The sequence below is a fragment of the Calypte anna genome, chromosome Z (assembly GCF_003957555.1).
Source record: "Calypte anna isolate BGI_N300 chromosome Z, bCalAnn1_v1.p, whole genome shotgun sequence".
NCBI classification, from domain to species: Eukaryota; Metazoa; Chordata; class Aves; order Apodiformes; family Trochilidae; genus Calypte; species Calypte anna.
This window is the reverse complement of record NC_044274.1, coordinates 32,821,711-32,844,294: the sequence shown is the minus strand read 5'-3', so window position 1 is coordinate 32,844,294 and position 22,584 is coordinate 32,821,711. Positions and strand designations below refer to the sequence as shown.

General features: G+C 41.0%; 2 protein-coding genes across 2 annotated transcripts in view; both read right to left on the bottom strand.

The window, feature by feature from the left end:
• The window catches only part of CDC14B (cell division cycle 14B), a 31,086-nt gene extending 19,575 nt beyond the window's left edge, over positions 1–11,511 (bottom strand). The window contains exons 1-4 of the mRNA XM_030468051.1: positions 11,267–11,511; positions 3,312–3,405; positions 2,270–2,345; positions 425–521 (exon numbers count right to left, since the gene is read on the bottom strand). Coding sequence (XP_030323911.1) covers positions 425–521; positions 2,270–2,345; positions 3,312–3,405; positions 11,267–11,423 — 424 coding nt within the window. The 5' untranslated portion in view covers positions 11,424–11,511. The remainder of the gene's footprint in view (positions 1–424; positions 522–2,269; positions 2,346–3,311; positions 3,406–11,266) is intronic.
• A 2,761-nt stretch (positions 11,512–14,272) lies between these two features.
• Positions 14,273–19,011, bottom strand: PRXL2C (peroxiredoxin like 2C). The gene is made up of 6 exons (XM_030468050.1): positions 18,654–19,011; positions 18,033–18,101; positions 16,382–16,435; positions 15,863–15,968; positions 15,496–15,627; positions 14,273–14,938 (listed from the first exon to the last, which is right to left on the bottom strand). Exons 1-6 carry the CDS (start codon positions 18,840–18,842, stop codon positions 14,811–14,813), a joined length of 678 nt encoding a protein of 225 aa, XP_030323910.1. The 5' UTR covers positions 18,843–19,011; the 3' UTR covers positions 14,273–14,810.
• Between the last annotated feature and the right edge of the window lie 3,573 nt (positions 19,012–22,584).

Here is a 22,584-nt window from a genome sequence, read left to right as displayed (position 1 = left end):
TTAACATGCATGCCATGGGAAACTATATACCATATTTCACGCAAGATAGTTTGGTTTTTTTTTTTTTAATTTTTTTAATTTTTTTTTTTTTCCCAAAAAGAAGAGAGTATATTTGGGTTGTGGAAAGGAAAAACATTAAGCAGTTATTTTTTAATACACTAAAATATTCATAAAGATTTTTTTCTCCAGTGGTACTCTTATTTCTAAGAGCACAGATTGCAGTAGAGAAGAAAAATCCCATACCATACCACTCCATTCACATACTTGGTAAATTTTAAAAACTCTCTTGGTATACCTTAGTATAAGATACATTGTTAGGAATATTATTCAAGAGACAAGACTTGTTTTGATCCTGCTGTTTTAAAGAACTACTATGAAAAGGGAACACATTTAATGAGTTGATTTAATGTAAAAATTTAAATACTTACTGCGTAGGAGCCTATGAGGAATGCAGCATTTGCTTGCTTTTTCTGATCAAAGCCAGTATAATGAATTATTTTCTTCCTTATCAATGAAAATGACTGTATCAAGAAATGAAGAACATTATGATTTTACATTTTATACTTCTCATGCCTTGTCTAATAAAACTGGAGGGGAAAATGGATCTGTTCTACTTTCAGACACCTATATTCAGAGAATCAAATAAACTTTAGACTTGTTCCTCAGTAGCTGTAGAAAATTCTACTGAATCTCTACCTAGATTGTTCCAGTATTTTTCCAAGTATCCAACCTAAATATTTTTTTATACAAAATACATTAATCTTTCTTTTCTTCTGGAATACGTTTACTGTTTCTGATTTACAGCCAGCCCTGTGTAACATGTTGAAGAGAGGCATGTTGAAGTCACGTTAGTTTTGAAAACAGAATTTAGACTGTTTTTATTCTTAAAGAAAATCTGAAACTAGATAAATCAACTAGTAGTTTCTAAGGATTAGAACCACTGGAAAATACATGCTTAGGTTAAAATATTTTGAAAGTATTTCTAAACTTTATCATAAATAACTTAAGAAAATTTTATCTCAGCTTGGCATGTAATTTTTCCAGCTACCTTAGAAAAAAGGTGGAATGGTATTGCCAACAGAAAGGACTCCAGATTTGTGGTGGTAGCAAAAACTGTCCTCTAACTAGCCCGTGAAACAAAGTTTGATGCCCTTGAAACTGTATACTTTGATCAGCTGCTAAGCTATCATAAAATGTCACTATTTAAACGGCAATGTTACGTGCTCAGTTGCTATTCAATGCACCAAAGACAACTGACCCCAGGTCATTAACAGTAGTATATTATCAGCAATCCTAACATGCCTCTCCAATACCAAATCCCAGATATTAAAAGGTATTATTCTATAAACTTGTGTTGATACAGAAAATTCTTTAAACAAAAGTCAGAGAATCTTGTCTCTGTTCAACCTGTTAGCAGTGCCACAGTGACAAAGCAGGTCTGAATTATGCAAACTAACACAAACATCAAGGAATGAAAAAAAAAAATCCTAGTATACTATGTTCTTCATACTTCCCACTTTTCACAGTTTAGTGAAAATTAAACTTTAGCTGTTTCAAGATCTAAGCAGTTTTGAAGAGCGAAACTGTGGTTCACATTAATGCTAATAAGCTTTTTTATCTGACCAACAGGTCTTATTCTCCAACACCTCATAGAGGTCAACTAATTTGAAGTCATTCATATTACTTATTATAGGAACTCTGATTTTAAGACACTATGCTCTATCAAAAGCTCAATGCCCCAAATCACTGAGCACTCCCCAGAGAAGATAATCAGCAGTATGAGCACAGCAGCTCCTTGCCATGCCACAGTGCCATGAGTGCTATCAAAGGTCAAATGCTGCTTCTTACCAAAGAGATGTCAGGAGCAGAAAAAAAAACCCAAACCAAACCAAACCAAAAAACCCAGAAAAACACCTTAAAAGTTGCATCCTCAAGCTTAGTCAACACTGGCAGATTGCCAAGTAGACTGAATTCCAGAAGGGGAGCTTTTAATTTAAAGAAGTTCGTACCTCTTTAGCAACGGATCTTACAGGATTAGCAGTAGTTACTGCCACGGTGGTGCATCTTTTGTAAATTAAAAGTAACTGGGTTTTCCCTGCTGATTCTCCTCCTCCCTAAATTCACCTTGAAGAAACTAGCATTTGTATTCAAAACATAGCTGGATTAGGAGCCCAGAAAAACACCCGAGCAAAAACAGAACAACTTTTGGCCCCATTTGTTTTTGTTCTTCAGTAAGTTAGGAATAATGAATAAAAACACCGAGCATTACCTTTAATTTCTTATTTAGCTTGCAGCAATATCTGTAGACCATTGCCAGATTGAGTGGTCCAAAGTCTGCATAGAAACTGGTGGGAGAAAAGGCAAAGATTGTACATGACCTCTGTAAATGCTTTTTGTTTCTTTCTCTCTCTCTTTTTTTTTTTTTTTTTTTTTTTTAATCAGACACACAATGCCAAGAATAATAATATATCTGTTTTATATGTGCATCATTCTAAAAGCAAGAATGCCTTCCTATATACATACTATTTTGTTGGAGGAAACAAATTTGACATCTTTAAACAGAAACTTTAAACAGAAACTAAAACTTTTTTGTTTTCCACACACCACCAGTCAAAACCAAACTGGAATATGCAGGGTTTGAAAAATTCTCACTACGGTATCACTAGAAACTTTACGAGAAACTTAAAACCTTTACTTTAAAAGCAGGCCATTAATATTGCTACAGAAAAGTGAACATAGAGAATAAAGATTGATTAGTACTTTCAAAAATGGTAAGCATGCCGTTGGTTAAAAATATGTAAAGAATTAGCAGCATTCCAGATCACATACAAAGGCAAACACTGTTCTGTTCACTACAGGGGAAATAATATATCCATTGTCAGCTCATAAAAGCTTGAATTGATTTTGGCAGTTTTTTTCTTTATTCTAGGAAGTTTAGACATTCCACTTAATACTTGAACAACCACAGACATCCCCTTCAGTTCAGCTGTCCTTTTCCAACTTCTGAATATATATACTATTGCATCGTGTTCCTGTGTCTTCTAACAAGAATGGATACAATGAAAGCTTCTGCTTTTAAAACAATTCTAAGAAATCCTAATGAGAAGCCAAGGAACCATTCTAAGATATATAAATCATCATGGCAGAAAAGTCAGAGAGGACCAAAATTGTCTAATTAGGTCTATAATGGAAATGGTATGTTTCCTTTAGCTACACTGGAAAACAGAATGTCAAATTAAACTGGTTCCTCATTGCTGTTAGCCTGACTAATTTATTTCCATAAAAAACAGGAAAAAATAGAGTGTACTTACTTCTCATATACGAATTCATCATCTATGCAGAAATAATGGGTATCTGCAGCTCCACTCTTTGGTTTTTGGCAGAGAATAGCAAAATAAAGGCGATCTGAAATACAAGAAAATTTGAAGCTTTTATAAACATTACACTTTTCTGCTGAAAGTCTGAAGCATTTCCTGTCAACAGAACAAATTTGAATCATTTAGAATGAATGAAATCTTTTACTATTATTGGACTAGATATTGTCATTATTTCTCTATGTTAAGCAACAGGGCACACAAAGTCTGAGGCTTTCTGCTCAGCAGTGTTCCTGTAATCTGCAGCTCTCCAGTCATCTCTCCTAAAGTGTTCCCAGGAAATCTACCCACTGCAATACAGCAGGAGCCCCACTTGCACTCTTGCACACAGCAGAGACCCACCTCCTTTTGGCAACAGACCCCTCGTGATGCACTCTGAATGTCACACACAGATCCTTTAGCACCTGACAGCACCTTCATCAAACTAAATGGTGAAGCATGCTCACACCTCAAGACAGGCACTTCTCATCTTTCTGTAAAATTATGACTTTGACAGTAGTGTCATACAATTAAAGCCTGCAGACAATATACACTGGAGGGATGTGAGTGGCCAAGGTGGAAGCCCACTGCCCCACCACTTCAGCTGCTTCCTGGACACCTCCAGGATCTGCATCCCCATCCCAAATTCAGCTGTCCCTTCAAAGCCTGCATGCATGCGTACATGCATTCAGGTAGAAGGCACCTTTTTCTTGCCTTGTTAAGCTTAATGGGGAATAAAGCCAGTGGCACTCAAATAAATGTGAATTATTTTTATGGATGAGGGAGCTGTAGCCCCAGCAAACTTTAAACACCAACTATGCTACTGTGGTAAATTCCTGTGTCTGCAGTAATTGCATAAATAAAAAGTGTCTTGCAGCACCACAGCAATACTTTATTTCCTCCTGCTGAAAAAATATCATTACAAAACCAGATTAAATTTAAACCTAAAAAGAGTTATCTTAATTTTTTGCAAACTAGTTATCTGGAAGAGATACATTACTTAAATATCAAAAAGTTTCACCTGCATATAAATGTACAATATCAAACCATAATTTCTGATAGAGAAAACTGTGTTCCTTGTCTAGAGAGCAGCGGGAGAATGTTCCTTTATGCTTTAAAACTAAGTCCTCCATCAGTAGCACTTAGAAATCATTACTTCTGTCTTGAAAAGACAAGGTAAATTATGCCATGAAAGGGGTCCCTACATCTGTATTTCAAAACTCACATGCTCAGAGCTCACCAGAGGAAATACAACACTGTCTTGGAGGCTGGAGACAGACAACACCCCCAAGACGTGTACACTTGCTAAATGCACGTTTCAGGAGAGCAAGGGCCTGATGCAAATAGTTTGGCTTAAACATTTACAGGTCAGGTGCAACCAGTGCGAGGTACAGTAACTTCTGAGCAAGTCAAGCATCTGCTTCCTTATTCTCTCAGCAGAAGCAAGGCACACTTCTTGTAGGCACAGCAACTGCAATACTAGCTGGGGAGTGCATTACATGCTTTGGAACTGCTGTACCTCCCAGCATTTACTGAAGCATGTCCCAAAAACAAGGCCAAGGATAAAATTCATAGTAATGCTGTGCATTTTTAAGAAGTTACTAAGCTGGCCCACAAAGAGAAATACGTAGGGAGAAGCAAATGCACTGATATGCTGAATGGATGCAAAATATGCAGTGAGGAAAACTGCTCCACAGAAAGGCAGTCCTGAGAAAGCATTCAGGCCAACACTTTGGGAATGGAGGGAGCCCCAGCTTCCCACAAGACCCCTGCATCGTCTGTCCCAGCCACTGTGTTAGTTTGTAACTACTTTAACAAGTGTCCTAGCACAGATTTAAAGAAATTAAAATAGAAAATAGAAGAAACTTATAGAAAAGAAATTAACTGGGGAAGAGGAATAGGAAGGGAAAGGGAGAGGGGAAGGAGAAAGAAGGGGAAGGGAAGTTGCTACACTTCTTCCCCTTTTCCCCGAGAACCAGAGCTGGCATGGGGGGGCTGAAGGGAGAGGTGGCTGAGGGCAAAGAGAAAGCAGGGAGAACTGAGAGGATATGATATCTAGGGATTGTTTTTAAACTGGCATTACTAGATTAAACACATCACACTACACCCCCAAGCTATAATTTCACACCATTTCTAAACTGATTTCATGGCTAGCTGCCACCAGGTTCTTTACAAGGAAAGATTTTCTTCTGAGTTAGTTCACTGAATCAGCCCACTGGGGGTTAACTGTGGGAATACACAGACAGAATTTTTTCCTCAATGGCATCTGTCCTTTAGATCCAGTCTAATTGTTGACTTAGAGTGAGCTCTCCCCTGTATCAGAAGACTACCACACTGAAGTCTGGGAAGGATGGCTGTAGTATTCCAACTGACATCCTACCTTGTCGCACACATGCATTTTCACACAAACATTACATCACTTCTGAAAATATAAAAGTATTATACAAAGAGATATCCAAAATTCTCAAATAAAAAATGACAATAAAAAAGAAAAGAAATGCATTTGTACAGGTTGAAGACCTAAAATAATTTATTTTTTTTTCCACCTGAACAGGGTTTGGAGTAACTTACTTCCTCAGCATATCTACTTTTACTGAAAATCTTCTGCAGTGTGAAGAATGGTTTTGTTGAACAGTGTGTACAAGGCCTGTTTAATTGCTGTTGGAGTTAAATTTCTGCACTGCTATCTTTGGATCATGTTAATTGTTGCTATTCTTTAAACACCTAAAAGAAACTCAGGTTTAAAGAATTTACAGAACTATCTCACAATAAGAGCAGTGTGTGTCAAATGCCAACATCCTGACAAGTTATCCATTCCCCTGGACCACCACAATTGCTCTAAAATACCTACAAAGCAGGGTCCATCTTTTTAACTTTCCTATAGAGGGGTTTTAGAAATGTGCTACACAGAGGCATCCTTTTCTGTAAGTGTATTTACCTTTCTACTGACTTACCAGTCAGACAGCTGCTGTATTACTCACCATGTCTGCTTTTACCTGTTGGATTTTTTTGCAAACACATTCCAAGTTCTGTTTACAGTAGCCAGAGATTAGTGTGTTGGTTTTTTAATAGAATTAACACATGCTGACAAAGGAGATTCCTTCATTAAGGGTCTGATTGCAGGATAAGGGCTTGTATATAAAACACATCAGAACCCTGATGAATTGATTTCACTGGTACACCACAAAGGTTTGGACTGGAGAAGTAAGGCTTTCATTTTAGTGCTTCCTTTGCTGATTTTAGCTTTTTGGTATCTCATTTAAATATAGTGTGCTTGAGCACTTCCAGATTCCTGCAAGTTACTGATAAAAGGTCATCGTAAACCTATCAAACTAGCGCAGACATTTCAAAACATCTCTCAGACTGAGAGAGTAGGGCTCACAGGCTTACAGGCTGCATCTGCACTGCAACCAGGAGATACGACAGCAGTATGCTAGATATACAATTACGCCTAATTTCGTTAGTCTTATAGAACAAAATAGCAAAATTACAGAAACATGGGTATTACAGCAGGCAAATTAATTTGAGTAGGCATCCAATGAACAACAAAATGAGCCTGCATACCCCTAACTGAGGACTATGTTACAACAGCTTCACTACTCCAGGTACATGAACTAATGCAATTAAAGCTAGCACAGGCATGTCTACACAAGCTATAATAATTATGCATTTGATTGCAGTGCACATACAGGAAGAAAAGCATTTTGCTTGTTTTTCAGACCTGCAGTGTTCTGTGGAAAAAGATATGTAGGAAATTGAGAGCTACCACTTCAAAATCATGTTAATGTGAATGTAGAGATGATAAAATAATCTCCTTCCTTTTAGTCTCAATAAGCCTGATGTTTCTTGGGATCTGCTGCACAGGCCTTGGAGAAAGAAATTTATGTAATTCAAGAGACAACTAAATACCAAACAGGCACTTGCTGCAGGACAAGTCTGCATATGATCGGTGAAGATTATTTCATAAAAAGATAAATTCAACAGTTCTATTGTTAAACAGATCCCTCACAGGAGAAATCCAGAGGGGAATGACAGTACAACAAAACCCAACATTACTCTGTTTTGAATTACCAAGAAACATAACCAGAGAATTTTTTGCTGTTGTTAGAGAAGTATACTTCTGAATTCAGAGTTGGTACATGGTATTTTGTTATGTTTGGTTTAAGACTTCAGAATATCAGGAAGACACGTGAGATAGCATAAAAGTCAAGTTATGTTGCAATATCAAGACAAAAAGCAGAATTGTACAAGATTATGTTTTTAGCCTTCCTACCCTTGAAAAGAGTCCTTTATCCATTACTACAGTATTCCAACTTTAAGTCATGACGGAATTGGCTATCAGAAAAACTGAAAAAGAAAATGAAAGCACACTAAAAAGTTAAAGGAACTTTTTTATTTAACAGAAAACCATTAAAAAATTATTTTCAGGGCCATGCCACAATTGATCAACAGCACTGTGTTACTGTAGTCAGAGCATCCTGCTGCTCTTATCTGATACACGAGGTTACTTCACATAAATTCATGCACTTGAAGTGCTGGATTAGATGCCAAAAGCCTTAAAATCATAATTAAAGTATTTGAGAAAGCCTCACAGGTAAGTGAGCTCATATTAATAAAAGAGGACATACAACTTTTGTACTAAGTTGTATAAAGAAAACAAACTGGAAGTGTTGATTGTCAAAATGATAGAAAGCTTAACGATGCTGGGGTTAAGTGTTCTTAGCAAAATGAAATAGTTTTCCACATAATAGAGAGGGCTCATAATGACAAGCCTGCAGTAATAGAAAAACAAAAAAAAACCTCAATGGCTAGAAAAAACCCTACAGATCAAACAAAACACAAAACAAAAAACCCAACCCACCTACCAATGAACATATTAAACCAAATATTATTTAAAAAGCTCAAAATGACAATGTAAGTAAAACGATTCTCATTAAAAAAAACAAACCAAACCAAACCAAGGCATATAGAGTACAGCTTAGAGAATCCTTTAAGATATCAGCTACTCACTGTAAATAAAACAAATATATATTTAGCAAAGGAAAAACAAATGTCAGGAAATGACCCATGATATTATAGCACTTAAATTTTAATTCCCTGCATAGTTTTTGTTGTTACTTCATTTTAGAATTAAGTATTGAAAAGAAATGAGAGAAAAACACACAACTTTTGGCTGAGGTTTATGCATTTTAATTACACATCTTCTTTAAAATGTTATTTATAAAATCAAAGCAATGACTGAGAAAAGCAGCCAATGAAAAGGAGCCAACAGCTTTCAAACATCTTCTACAAAATTCTTACATTTTCCTTAGACTACATAAATTGTAACTTTCTGAGACCAGAAGGCTATGGGGATATGCTTCTAATAAATAGAAGAAATGAATTTAGCTCCAGCAAATAGAATTCATGCTAGGAAGCCTCATGCATTAGCTTACAAAGAAAAAATGGTAAGGCTTACCATGCAGCTTAACAAACAATTTTTACAGGAATAGCTTTCCTGAATCACTCTAAAAATAAATAAAAAAACCAACATTAACTTTATATAAGTATTATTAAAAATAATTCTGACATATGGTTGATGTGTACAATTCACTAGGAAATAGAGGGGTGCAGTAATTAAATATTTTGAGTATAAAGTCTATGCATGTAATAGATTACCAACTTTGCTGTTCATGAGTATAACATCAGGCAGGAAAAAATTCATAGCTCTTTACAACTATTAAGGTTTGCCTTCTGCCTCTTTTAGCCAAGATGAAACTAAGGGTAGGCTGCAATGTTCTTAATGAGTTTGGCACTGTTTCTGTAAGCAGCTAAGCTAATGCAGCTCATTTAGCCTTTACAGAAGCTAAAATATTTACAGTATGCCCATTTGCAAAAATATGGCCTTATGGTTTAATCTCACTCCAGTTCAGAACTATTAATTAATTTCTCAGAAATGCATCATGAGAAGGCAGAACCAACAGTTTAAAAGCTGAAGTAACTTTTAAAATAGCTGAATAAAAAAGGTAAGCCTGTGGGCTTATTCTTTCTAGGTTTCTCTTTTAGAAAGAAGCATAGCATAACGATATAATTATAATTAGGCTACTACAGTTCCATGATTAGAAGCTTGTAAACAGCTGCCACTGTGCACAGTAAGAAGATGAAGGTAAAATGAAATATTATACAATACTCTACTACATTTTAATCAAATTTGTTATACTATGCACTGTTGCTTATGGTGAAATCCCATGTTTTGTTAAAAACAAATACACAAACAAAAAAACCCAGACACACACCAAAAAAAAAAACCCCAAACCCAACCAACCTAAAAAAACCCCAAAAAAACACATGTCAAAGCCTGGGTGCTCTAATGTATTCCTTAAATGAGAAAAACATTTATTTGGAGGAGAAAATACAGTAATTTAAGGGTCCTGTTGATGCCAGACATTTATCATCAGATCCAAGCAACTGCTGCATGTGAATTATTAGATGGACCTGTTTACTGGAGATCTGAGCTGGATAGGGCTGCACAGTATTCTAGGTAGTGACATTACTTCAATACCAAAAAGTCTTCACCTGCCAAATGAGCAGTTTCTACATTTAGCCTTAAAACTATACCACAGTAATTTCCTATATAAGTGGTTGGAGTTATAGAAAAATACACATGAAGTTACAGTAGCATTATAAGTCTGCATGTAAGTACACCATTATGTTTCTCCGTATAGATTAGGCCAAATATGCTGTAATTTAGTTTGGAGAATTTATCATTTTAATCCCTGATAGTACCAAAGCTTTTAAAAAGAGGAGTCTGGTATGTCTGTGGAGTTTACATTCTTCCTACATCACTGTGCCCAACATTCAAAAGAAAAAAAAAAAAATCTCATGGTTTTCCAATTATATTGTTATCTAAGAACCCCATATTTGGCACTGTTAGGTCTGGAGCCTCATTTGTTCTTTGTATTTTTCCTTGCTCTGTCTACAGATTCCCATGTCCTTCACAAAGCAGTAGAAGTGAGGTCTGTTTTTTTTTAAAAGATAATTGCAAATACTACCACTCCCAGATTCATGCACAGGACTTTTTTTTTTTTTTTTTTTTTCTTCCCTTTTCGCTTCTTTTGGCCAAACTAAACTCAAGCATGTCTTAGCTGAGGAATGCAAACCTAGATCTGTATCTATTTCAGCTTCGATCCAATACGCTCCTCCACAGAGTCAGGTCCTGTGCCAAAACAAAGCACGGCTCAAACCACAGGGCCACGATCGGGAGAAGAACACGGATCAAACCTGCCTGCAGTAGCTGGCGGCACTCGAGTGTCAAGAAACGATGCGACGCTTGTCCATTACTCTACCCCTTAGCCAGCAAGAACAACACCAGGAGAAAGATATAAACCCCCAATATCGGGAGAAATACATTATTTTGTTTCACCCACAGAAACACGTTCTACTGGTTCAAGTATACGCTCCCTTTAGTCTCTGACAAGCAGAAACAGCAGAAGGAAATTGCTCGGTACAGCCAGAGTTATTAACGAGCCACGGTATTTATTCTTCTGGAAGGCCGGACTAGCAATGCATTTTTGAGAGAACACTTCGCTGCGTGCAACGCCGGAGAGACGACGCCAGGACTCACCCCTGGCACAGACCCCAGGGGCGGCTGCCGATCTGCCGCCCCGGGGTCCCGGCGGGGACAGGACCACCCAGCGCGGAGAGGAACGCTTACTTCCCCGCCGCCGGGCCCCCACCAGTGGGACGGAACACGACAGGACGGGGCGGGACGGGACGGAGGCGGCTTGAGAAGTGGGGGTGTCCGTCCCGTCCCGCCCCGTCCCGTCCCATCCCGTCCCGTCGCGCCGCCGGCAGACCGGCCCCAACTTGAGCCTCAACTCTCCCGCCGCGCCGCCACCCTACCTGCCACCGCCCCCCTGGCACGCCCCCCTCACCGGCGATCCTCAGGCAGGTCTCCGGCGCGTCGGGGGGCGGCTGCCGCCTCTCCTCGTCGCCCCCCACCGCCCGCCACGCCGCTCCCCGAGTTCTCTTCATAGCCGGCAGCGCCGGGGCTGCACGGCGCCGGGTCTCGGCCCAGCTCTTTCGTTTCATGGCGGAGGCGGCCGCGCCGCTACGGTGGGTGCGAGGCCATCCGCCTCATCCCCGCCGCGCCGCTCCCCGCGGGGCTCGGGCCGACGGAGGGGAGGGACCCGCGGCGGCAGCTGACGCGTCTCCCCGGACACCGCCCCCTCCCACCGCCCCATGGACCTACCCCCCCACACACACCCCCTCCCGCCCCGAGCCGGCGGCCGCTCCCGGCGCCGCTGCCTGTGATTGGGTCAGCATGGAGTGGCGTCACCATCGCGGAGCGGTGGAGACGGTGATGTCACAGTGTGGCCGTAACAGGTGGGCCGGGTCGGCGTGGCCCGTCCATCGCTGACACTTCGGGGCGGACCCTCGGAACCTCGCCCCTGCCCGTCCCGCAGCGGTGAGGACTGCTGACGTGGCGCGGGATTTCTCTCGCGGGGTAGAGGGGTGGTCACGGCATGTCCAAAACGGCAACCCTGAGGGCGCGACGGTTCCGGACCCCGAGTGGTTCCGCTCCCGTGTTCGGGCCGGCAGCGGAGAGCTGCCGTCGGTGGGAATGAGTGTTCGCAGCTGCGTTTCTGGAGGCGCCTCAGCTTTTCAAGTGCCTCTCACGACGCGTACCAAAAGCGGGTCCCAAGGGCACATTGTGTAAGGCCGACTGAAACCAGTCCAGGACGCACAGCAGCCTTTTGGGCTGAGAGTGATGGATTCGTTTGGAAAGTTAACGTAGCTGGGCTGAGTTTGCCCCTCAGGCACGCTGATGCTTTAAAACACGTCGTTATTTTAAGTATGTGTTGAAATGTATCAAGCCAGTAGTTACAACAACTTCCGAAAACCATTCCCTCGCCACCTCTGTCATAATTGCCCGTGACAAAAGCCCTCGATGAAGTATTCTTCCATCTGCTGAGTACCATCCAGTCAGTGGTAATCTTCTACTGATTTCCACCTTTCACCGCATAACTTTAAAAAAATACTTTTCCTAAACAGTACCAGAGTCCTAAAATTCCACTGACACTTTGGAAACCATTTCTCCCTTGGATGACTGTGGCCATCGTTGTTCCTATTTGTTACGCACGCGCGAACCATTGTCTCGCAGGGAACCCTTGAACTAACTCTTGGTCAGATGCAACAGTCCATCTTCATGTAACAAATCCAGGGCTGATGCCTTAATCAGGATGGTTCTTGAACTGAATTCTCCTCTTTGAGTTGCTTTTTTTGGTTGTTGTTTGTTTGCATGCATTTTGTGAGTCTTTCTGAAAAAGTGGTTTTGCTGAAATAACACAGAAGCTGTGGTATAGTCCCTGTCAGTATTGACGCGGTGACGATGGATGACTTCAACCTAGAGAGCTGTCAAGCTACAATTTAATTCAGTTCATCCCTTGTAAGAGACCACAGCTTTTTTAGCTATTGTTAGCTTTATTTAATGTATTTTAAAAGCAGTAATAGATTAATTCCCATTATGTATTGTTTTAATTGTACTGAATGCAAAACAAGCAGCCAAACACTCCCTTTAAAATCAAAAACATCAATAACATGAAAGTGAAATGATTACAAACAAAAAGTGGAACTGGAGCCAGTATCTTTGAGAGTGATGATGAGGTGAATGAAGCAGAGAGGAAGGACCACAAATAAATTGAATATTTATGAGTCTTTCTCTTTGGAAATAATTTTTCTGCCTTTCTTGTATTTTTTACAAATGTAAGACCAGTTTTCTAAGAACAATTTCCTAGCTTGCTTTCTACTGTGATTTAAGTAACACAGAGGCAGCTGCATTGCAGAATTCCTGACCTACGCAAAAAATATTGGTGAGCTCTGGAGGGAGGGAACTCTGAAAGGAGGGAGAGACCATCTCCTTATTTGAAGGGGCAGTGGTCACGAAAATCTGACTTCACTTATCTTGGAGCTCCAGCTGTTAGTCTCAGTCTGTTATGCCAAGTTCTGAGGAAGCTTCTGGCCAGCCCTAAAATCATGCAGGTTCTGAGTCTGCACACAGCTGCTTCAGTCCTATGCCAAGCCCTGTTTAGTCAAATCATGGAACTTAGCACAGCATTTTTACATTAATAATATCCTTCTAAACACACCGTATCAAAACGTGAATGTAATGAATTAGGTACTAGGGCATAGTACATTTAATGGAATTACTCTGCTCTGTATCATTATGTTTCTTAAGCAAGCCTTTAATTTTTTTGTCAAGCAACACTACACTTAATTTCATATACTCGTAATGGTGTAGAGCTCTCTTGAGTTTGCTCTATGCCTGCCACTGACCTTACTGTATGCAGGGACAAACCTCTTCACAGAATACCATTTTACAATTGCATTAGTGTTAAGGCTTAAAAGAGGAGAGAAATTGCAGGTGAAATACAAGTGAATGGCAGCATTTTACAGTGAAGGACAAAGATGAGAGACTACAGACCAGGAGAGACTCCTCCTTAAATCTTGGGCAATCTTATTTTCAAATTTCTAACAAGAAATGGTTGATGGATGAAAGAAGGAACATCGGCTTTAATGAAAGCAATAGATTCTGAACAAAAACATTCTTGAAAAACAGATAATATGAAATCTGACAGAACTGCAAACCAAGATGCTGCTGTCATCTGTGACAAACACAAACAAAAAGCTCGGTGGTCTAGGACAAAATAACTAAGGATATTTTTAAAGACACCTCTTGCTCTGAGAGAAAGTAAATGCATGCTCACAAGAATATTTTGCTGCAAATCTTCATAGGACACCAAGTAACTGACTACAGCCTACTCCAAAACTGACAATCTGATAAAAAATAGGTTTAAGACACACCTCTCCCTGTCTTTCAGAGCCGCCTTTTCATATGAAGCAAAAGAATTGCAGACAATGCAATTGCAGACAAAGGTTGACATTTTTAAAATATTTATTTAAAACTATAAAATGTATTTCATAATATCTGCCAGTTCCAGATGGGTCCAGTGTTTGAAATTGCAATTTTTCAAGGTATATTTTAATACAAGATCGTCACACAGTGATAGAAGCTTTAAAATATTGCTACCAAGTTTTGGATTGAAAGCCAATGTGATCTGCTGAAGGCAAGAATCTCAAATTCTTCCTGGCTAAAACCAGATTTTTTAGTTTAGTTAATCTTGAACAAAGATTTGTTTAAAATATACTAGCAGCTTTTTTTTTTTGATGAGGAGGTAATAAACTACAGAATTTTTTGCACTGAGCCTTAACTGTATTTTAGTCTTTGCTATCTTATATGCTATGGAAACAGCACTTTTGTGACCACCTTCAGTGCCAGGCAGTTTGTTCTGTGGTCTGATTTTCTAGATAGGGTTTCATATGTCCCATAAAGACACAACAGTACCCATGCAGGTGGGAATTCACTGAAGAAGTGCTCTTGTAGAACACAAGTAAAAAAATGTATATACTGTGCCAGTGTCATATGTCAATAATCTCAGGACTGTTTGTGAAATTCACTGTTTTAACTCCTGCAAGCTGCAAAACTCTGTTAATGGGAACATGATCCAGTCTGTTTTTATCAAGGTGCAGAAAATGAACTTTATTGCCTGGAATAGAATGAGAACATGTAAATTGTTCAAGAAAATATTTATTTATTCAAAGTCATAACCGAATCAAAGAAGCATTCTGAGTCTTTTTCTACTTCTTGTACAAATGTGTACTAGCCCTATAGATTGCACAACATGCTACATTTTAAACAATTGCATAGATCTTCCTTAATGAAGTTACAGAAGCATTTAATTGAATTAAATCTGCTCTAGCATGATGTTTTCTAATAATTCAGTGAGATGACTGTCATGTTTTAGCCCCCCTTCATGCATTATGCCTCTACTAAAAGTGCATTATGTGCCTCATATCGAATGTGAAAGCAGAATGTAGGTTAACATCATGATGTCAGAAAAACCCCTCCAAACTTTGTACTACCTCTCTGGGAGATGGAACTACAGAATAACACTTCCAGAAGTTACTTCAGCTGGCAAAATCACATAGTTCAATACAAGACCATCTCCATGGGATCCAGAGGGACAGCAGCCAAGGGGGTAGCGTTAAAGCAAACTGCTATAGGAGGAGACAGTAACTTTTCACACAAAACAAAGAAGCTCACCTGGACCTAAAATCAAAGCTCCTCCCTGCTGGGCGGGGTCTCCTTGAAAATCAAAAGCCGGGCCAGTCATTGCTCTCCATATGCTCCTAATGCTTCCCAGGAGCATGTTTGATTTCACATGAGGGCTTCTCACTAAAAAAAAATTTAAAAACACTCAGATATACAAAAGTATATAAGCAGAACAACAAAATTTAAAAGCTGCTATGAATAATCTAGAATTTTCTGCTTATAAGTGTTTTGACAAAATACAGCCTACAAGAGACGAGCTGGTGGGCAACTCCCTTCCTATTTATATTGTGATCATAATATTTTATCAGGGCATTCTTGTTCTGTATAAGACCAAAGAAGGTGAGAACATGATTCTTACCTGATATGTTATTACCTTCACCTCGTTTCATGCCAAGTATTTTATAAATTTCCCTTTGTGGATCAACATACATTTCATGCATATAACCAGTTAAATTGCAGAAGGGCTGCAAAATAAATGCATATAAAAATACTATTTTTAAGGTTAAGACAACTAATTAGTTAGGATCTACCGACAGCAGGAAAAATACTGACACACTGACACCAATTTGGAAACCTGTGGATTTGTCATGTTAATTTAAAGACAAAAAAAAATTAAGCAGCTTTTTAGCTTCCAGTGAAATAATAATAATTTTTAAAAAAAGGTATTTCCTCAGCAAGTCCCAGTGGTTTTTAAACTGAAAGTTTTAGTTACTTGCTTTATTCATGTACCATTATTAGAATTGCTTCATGGAAAAGAATACTCTCCTCTTTTTCTGTGGCTGCCAATTACCATCTTTACAAACAGAAGGAAATCTTTCAATGCAGACCATTAAGACACAATAGAGAGTACAATGTATCTAATGACTACTTTATTTACCTTGATATGATGATAAGATGACTGTCCAATAACTATAAGCCTCACATTTGCTTCCTAGAACAGAAAATGGGTATTGAAACACTGAAGAGGATATCGGTGTTTCTGCATGGTTGCAAAACATTTGCAGAATCTGGTGTCCCGAGTTAATGAGCACAGTGCACTGAAGTTAAATTATTTGAAATTAACAACACTTGTATATTTAGTGTCTCTACTTTTTTCTGCCACCCATCAATCTGCAACTACATTGATTTATTAAGTGAAGAAATTACTTTTAAAGATAACTTGTAAGTTACAGTGGTGTAAACCTTTTCTGTAGTAGAATCATCTTTTCTGCAATTGATTGCAGCCTGATAAGATTTTGCAAATTCAAAACTTCCATTCAGCTGCACATACATCTAGAGAAGGAGGATGCACATATCAGTGCATATAAATCTGTGATTTACATAAAACAATGTTCATTAATAGAAATAGCTTGTATCCACATATACTGCTATCTTTTGCAGGTGCAACATTAAGCCTGAGTCTAGAATAGAGGTCAAAACTGATGTTCACTTAGATGTCAGAAAAACAGGTAAAAAATATGATGTTGGTTTAATATTAGGACATTATACTTGTTCTTCTAGTATAGAATCATTCTGCTTGTTATGAAAAGAACCACAATACTCACATTAAAAACAAACAAACAAACAAACAAAAAACCCAGCAACAAAAAAACAACAAAAAAAAACCCCAAGCATGGATAGTTTTGATTACCTTTGCATTTATTTGAGTAGCCAAATTTAGAAAATGTCATTCTGAATTACGCTGAGTGAGCAGTTTAGAAAAATCTGCCTTGAGAATTGGAGCTGCCAAAGAAATTGCCCCTTTTCATCCCCAAGTTCTTAGTCATCTAAGGCTTCATTTCAGTAACAAACTGAGTGTCTGTCATTTGCTATGCTGCTCTTGGGAATAAAATATGACAGAATTTCAATCAGTAGCCTAGATGAGATAGATTAACCATCCACATTTATCAGGGGATCATTGTCTCTCTGATATCTTCTACCATGCAACAAATACTCATCCATAGCAACCTTTGTCCACCTTTTTCTCTTGCTGCTGCTGTTTTTGCACCTGCCTCGAGAACAGATCACACAACTGATGCAGCTTAAAAAAAACATTAGTAAAAGAGACTATTTTTAGTACAGATCAATTTTGTTTTTTCCCATGGGCAACCATCAGTCAACCAAACAGCCATAATGGAAAGGGTGGTAGTTGATTAGTAGTCAGGAAGAGACAGCTGCACTAATAACAGCAAAAGAAATGCCTGTCAGATGTTGTCTAGCTGTTCTGAACACAGCAAAGAAAACAGCACAGAGCTTTTCAGGCAGACAGATATAACACTACTGCAACAGAGCATGCAGTGGAACCACGACGCTCCTGAGCTGCCCAGGCAGGTACAGTGTGGCTACTGTAGCAAACTATGACAGCACTTTCTTCTGAGCATTTTTTGTTTTGTTTTTGTTTGTTTGTTTGTTTGCTTTTGTTTTTGGTTTGGTTTTTTTGTTTTGTTTTGTTCCTAGAATGTTTAAGCCTCACACAAGCCAGCAGCAGGGTGTAATATGTATAGTCGACTACAGCAGCCTCATGTACATATTAAGGGCTGAGTACTTACTTGTAAAAATGCCCTGGGGACTTTTGCCAGGTCTTCTACATACTCCTTACAAGTGTAACATAAAAAATTCTGCAACATAGCCAGTTGGACATGTCAGAAACAGACATAATTGCATAGCAATGAAACAGCAGATTCTGACTTTAGGCACAAATAATTTTGGAGGCGATCAGGAACTGGAAACAGGAAAGGCTAAATTTCTTTACTGTCACCAAAATTTGGATCAGGATCTTGGCTTACTCCAAGTTTGTACAATGACCCTGGGCTTTGGGCCTTGCTAATATTTTTATCTGTGGATATTTTAGGAATGAGAGAGCTGGCTTGCCACCTGGGAAATCAGGGTACACAATGCTTGCTTGCTTCCTTAAACACACGGAATTACCCCTTTTCGGGTAAACACCATACCATTGCACTAAATAACGAGGGATCTTAGAAACAGAACTGATCTGCGTTACATTTTCCTATCTCTGCGCTCCGGCCTAGCTTCTGTAATCTCCTCCTCTTCGCCCCCTCCCTCCTCCCCGGCCACCGCCGCTGTACAGACAAGCTCGGGCTCCAGGCAAGGCGCCTGCCTGTGCTCCGGATGGCCCAGCCAGCCCTGCCGGGCAGCCGCTCCCTCCTCACCCGCACGAACACCACGATGGCTTTTTGCTCCCCATACAGGGCCTTGAAGGGGACGGTCCTCCCGTCCGCGTCCAGCACCAAGCAGCGGGCGGCCTCACGCAGCTCCTCCGGCTCCTGCTCCGGCCTCTGCTCGCCGCCCCGCGTTCTGCCCACCTGCTGCCTGACGGGGGGAGACGGCGGCCCCTCCATGACCCCGGTCCCGGTCCGGGCCCTGGCCCGCCCGGCCGGCCGAGAAGGGGGAAGAAGAGGGAGGCGGAGCCCGAGAGGAAAGCTTTGGGGTTGTTTGGCAGCGAGGAAGCGCCCGGTCTGGGCGGGCCGCAGGGTCGGGTCGGGTCGGGTCAGCACCGACCGCTGAGGGGGGAGTTGTTGGTGAGTTCTATGAATTCAGCGCCGTCAGGGAGCAAGGGAGAGAAATCTGCTGCCAGAACCTCGTCGTTAGCCAGGATGCGATTTGACCATAATCAAATCAACCCCAGCCTCCTTGAAATGGTGTGCAAACAGCGGCGGTGGTGTAATTTATTATACAGTCACAGGGTCAGGGTTTGCTTTGCAGAAGGTCACAGCACTTCAGAAGACTATGAGCGATGCAGATAATTCTGTTCTCGAGCAACTGTCGAGGCACTGCATAAGAAAAAACAGACCTAGTTTCCTTGTCAAAGTGAACACAGAACTGCAGGGGACTTGGGCAGTGTATTGAGCTGGAGACTTTGGGTGTATCAAGTGCACACAGAAATAAGTAAACAGAACAGATCTTAAGAAAAACTCTAGGCAGCTGGAGAATCATAGAACCATGGAATCATTTTGGTTGGAAAAGACCTTTTAAGATCATCAGCTTCAACCATTAACATAGCACACTGCCAAGTCCACCAATAAACCATGTTCCTAAGTATCACATCTACGTACAATTTTTAACACCTCCAGGGATGGTGGCTCTGCTGCTTTGCTGGGCAGCCTGTCCCAGTGCCTACTGACTCTTTTGGTGAAGCATTTTTTTGAATATCCCATCTAAAGGGGCATCTTAGTTTTTTGTTTTGCTGAATTAGTTGAAGGTTTATGAGGAGGAGAGCGCTTTCCTTTTCTAAATGGGCAGAGAAAAAGAAGTAGCAGAGGGATGAGGATTTGGGGGATATCCAGAAGTTATTCTCCCTTAAGGAGCTCTCTGATGATGTTAGTTCTAGAATGTCACTTGGCAAACTGTCCAAGTCCATATAATGTTAATGATATTCAAACTCATATCCCTATTACTTTGGGTCAAGCCCGCTGCTTTTGTATTACCAGGAATTAGCATATAGAACATATTAATCCCCTAATTGCATCCCCTTTCCAACTATACACAGCATATCGAAACATTGCCCTCAGTCTTCGGTTTCATAGGCTTGGCCATGTTTTCTTGAATTTCTAGAATACAGGTTTTGTATTTTCCTCTGGATTTTCTAGATGGTACTAGACACAGTACTTTAGCTAAGTGTAAGGGCTTTTTCATGTCTTGGATCTACCTGTCCTCTTCAAGATGCTGGCATTGTGGTTGTGCTTTTTTGCAGCAGCAGGTTTATTGATTTCTGTTCAGCTTGAGAGCCACCATCACTCCCACCTGTTTTGTTCCAGACCTTAAAGGGAGCGTGTTACCACAATTTGTCTTACAATACTCAGTGAAAGAAGTTTTCTCAAATGTCACAGTGTCTGAAAAGTTAAATTAGCTCTGTGTAACACACACAAGATGATACAATGTAGCTGGTCCTCCAGTTAAGTTACATTTTAGCAGTTTTAAAACTCTCACCAGAAAGACCTTCAGGGCAAGTAAGGTGCCCTGGGACAGGAGCGCTCTGCGCTGGGTTAGGAACTGGCTGGAGGGCCGGGCACAGAGAGTGGTGGTGAAAGGGTCTGCATCCAGTTGGCGGCCGCTCACCAGTGGTGTCCCCCAGGGATCAGTGTTGGGCCCAGTTCTGTTCAATATCTTTATTGATGATTTAGATGTGGGGATTGAGTCCATCATCAGCAAATTTGTAGATGACACTAAGCAGGGGGGGAGTGTCGATCAACTGGAAGGCAGGAGGGCTCTGCAGAGGGACCTGGACAGACTGGAGAGTTGGGCTGATTCCAGCGGGATGAGGTTCAACAAGACCAAGTGCCAGGTCCTGCACTTTGGCCACAACCCCATGAGGAGCTCTAGGCTGGGCACAGAGTGGCTGAGAGCAGCCAGGCAGAAAGGGACCTGGGAATCTGGATTGACAGGAAGCTGAACATGAGCCAGCAGTGTGCCCAGGTGGCCAAGAAGGCCAATGGCATCCTGGCCTGTATCCGGAACAGTGTGGCCAGCAGGTCCAGTGAAGGGATTCTGCCCCTGTACTCAGCCCTGGTGAGGCCACAGCTTGAGTCCTGTGTCCAGTTCTGGGCCCCTCAGTTCAGGAAGGAGACTGAGGTCCTGGAGTGGGTTCCAAAGGAGGGCAGCTAGGCTGGTGAAGGGACTCGAGCACAAGTCCTGTGAGGAGAGGCTGAGGGAATTGGGTCTGTTCAGGCTGGAGAAGAGGCGGCTCAGGGGAGACCTCATCACTCTCTACAACTCCCTGAAAGGAGGTGGGAGCCAGGTGGGGGTTGGTCTCTTTTCCCAGGCGACTTTCAACAAGACAAGAGGGCACGGTCTCAAGTTGTGCCAGGGCAGGTTTAGGTTGGATATTAGAAGGAATTTCTTTATGGAGAGAGTGATAAAACACTGGAATGTGCTGCCCAGGGAAGTAGTGGATTCTCTGTCCCTGGAGATATTTAAAAAGAGACTGGATGTGGCACTCAGTGCCATGGTCTGGTAACTGCAGCGGTAGTGGATCAAGGGTTAGACTTGATGATCTCAGAGGTTCCTTCCAACCCAGACGATTCTATGATTCTGTGACTCTATGAACAGTAAAGAAAATTCAGCTCTGCATTATAAATAACCACATGAGGCAGTGTTCCCTGGCTTATAGCTCTTCGCAGATTTCTAGCACACAGACACAGGTGAAATAATCTAGGCACTAGCACATACATCCCTGTTGCTTCAGTAATTAAAGTTCATTCCATTCATGCCTATTTCAGTGACTAATCTTGTCCTCACAATGTCTTTGATTTTAAAAGCAATGAGTACAATTGGTAAAGAATCCCTGAAAAATGTGAAATTTATATTCTGCTACATAAGGATTTGGACAGTATTAATTCCCCATTGTTTTTGTCATCAGAGTTATTTCCTCACTTAATAGTTATGTATGTATTATGCTCTCAGACTAATTCCTACAATCTGCAGCCCTTGAACCAAAAGTGAGCTGTGCAGCACGGCTCTGCTGCCCCTCAGAAACATTGCTGGAAATGAGCTGCCTACCTTGGCTACCACAGGCTTCAGCAAAGCAGGGAGAACTAACCACTTTTGGCACACTTTGCTCTTTATCTCGAATCTGAAGTGGGCATGCTGGGCACAGAACCTGCTATGTTACAGCTGCAGTAAAACCACCGGGTAGGCCTGGGGACACAGCTCGGCACTCGAGTACTGTCTGGACAGGCCCTTCCAATTGCATCTGGAAATCAGAGCCTGCAGATGATCACACCACAACAAGGGATCTGCTGCCACAGCCTCTGAGTGGGAGCACAAATAGGGATGAGCCTGCTGACGAAAAGAATTGGGCAGGGTGGCGGCACAAACCCAAAGGACATTGGCTCAGTTCCGTCTGCACATAGCTGGCCTCATGCCTAGAGTTGAGAGAACTCATTCTGGATTGATTTGAAATGAAGTCTCTGAGGACCCCAGCCTGTCTGGGTGGGATGGTAAACATTCCTACTAAACCAATCAAGGCTGCTTGTGGACCTTCCTCTTTTATGCTATTTGGCTTCTTTAAACTAGCTGAAGAAACATACTTGCAATGCCTGGTTTCAGCAGTGTCCAGTGGAGGAGCAGTGGTGGTGTTCACCT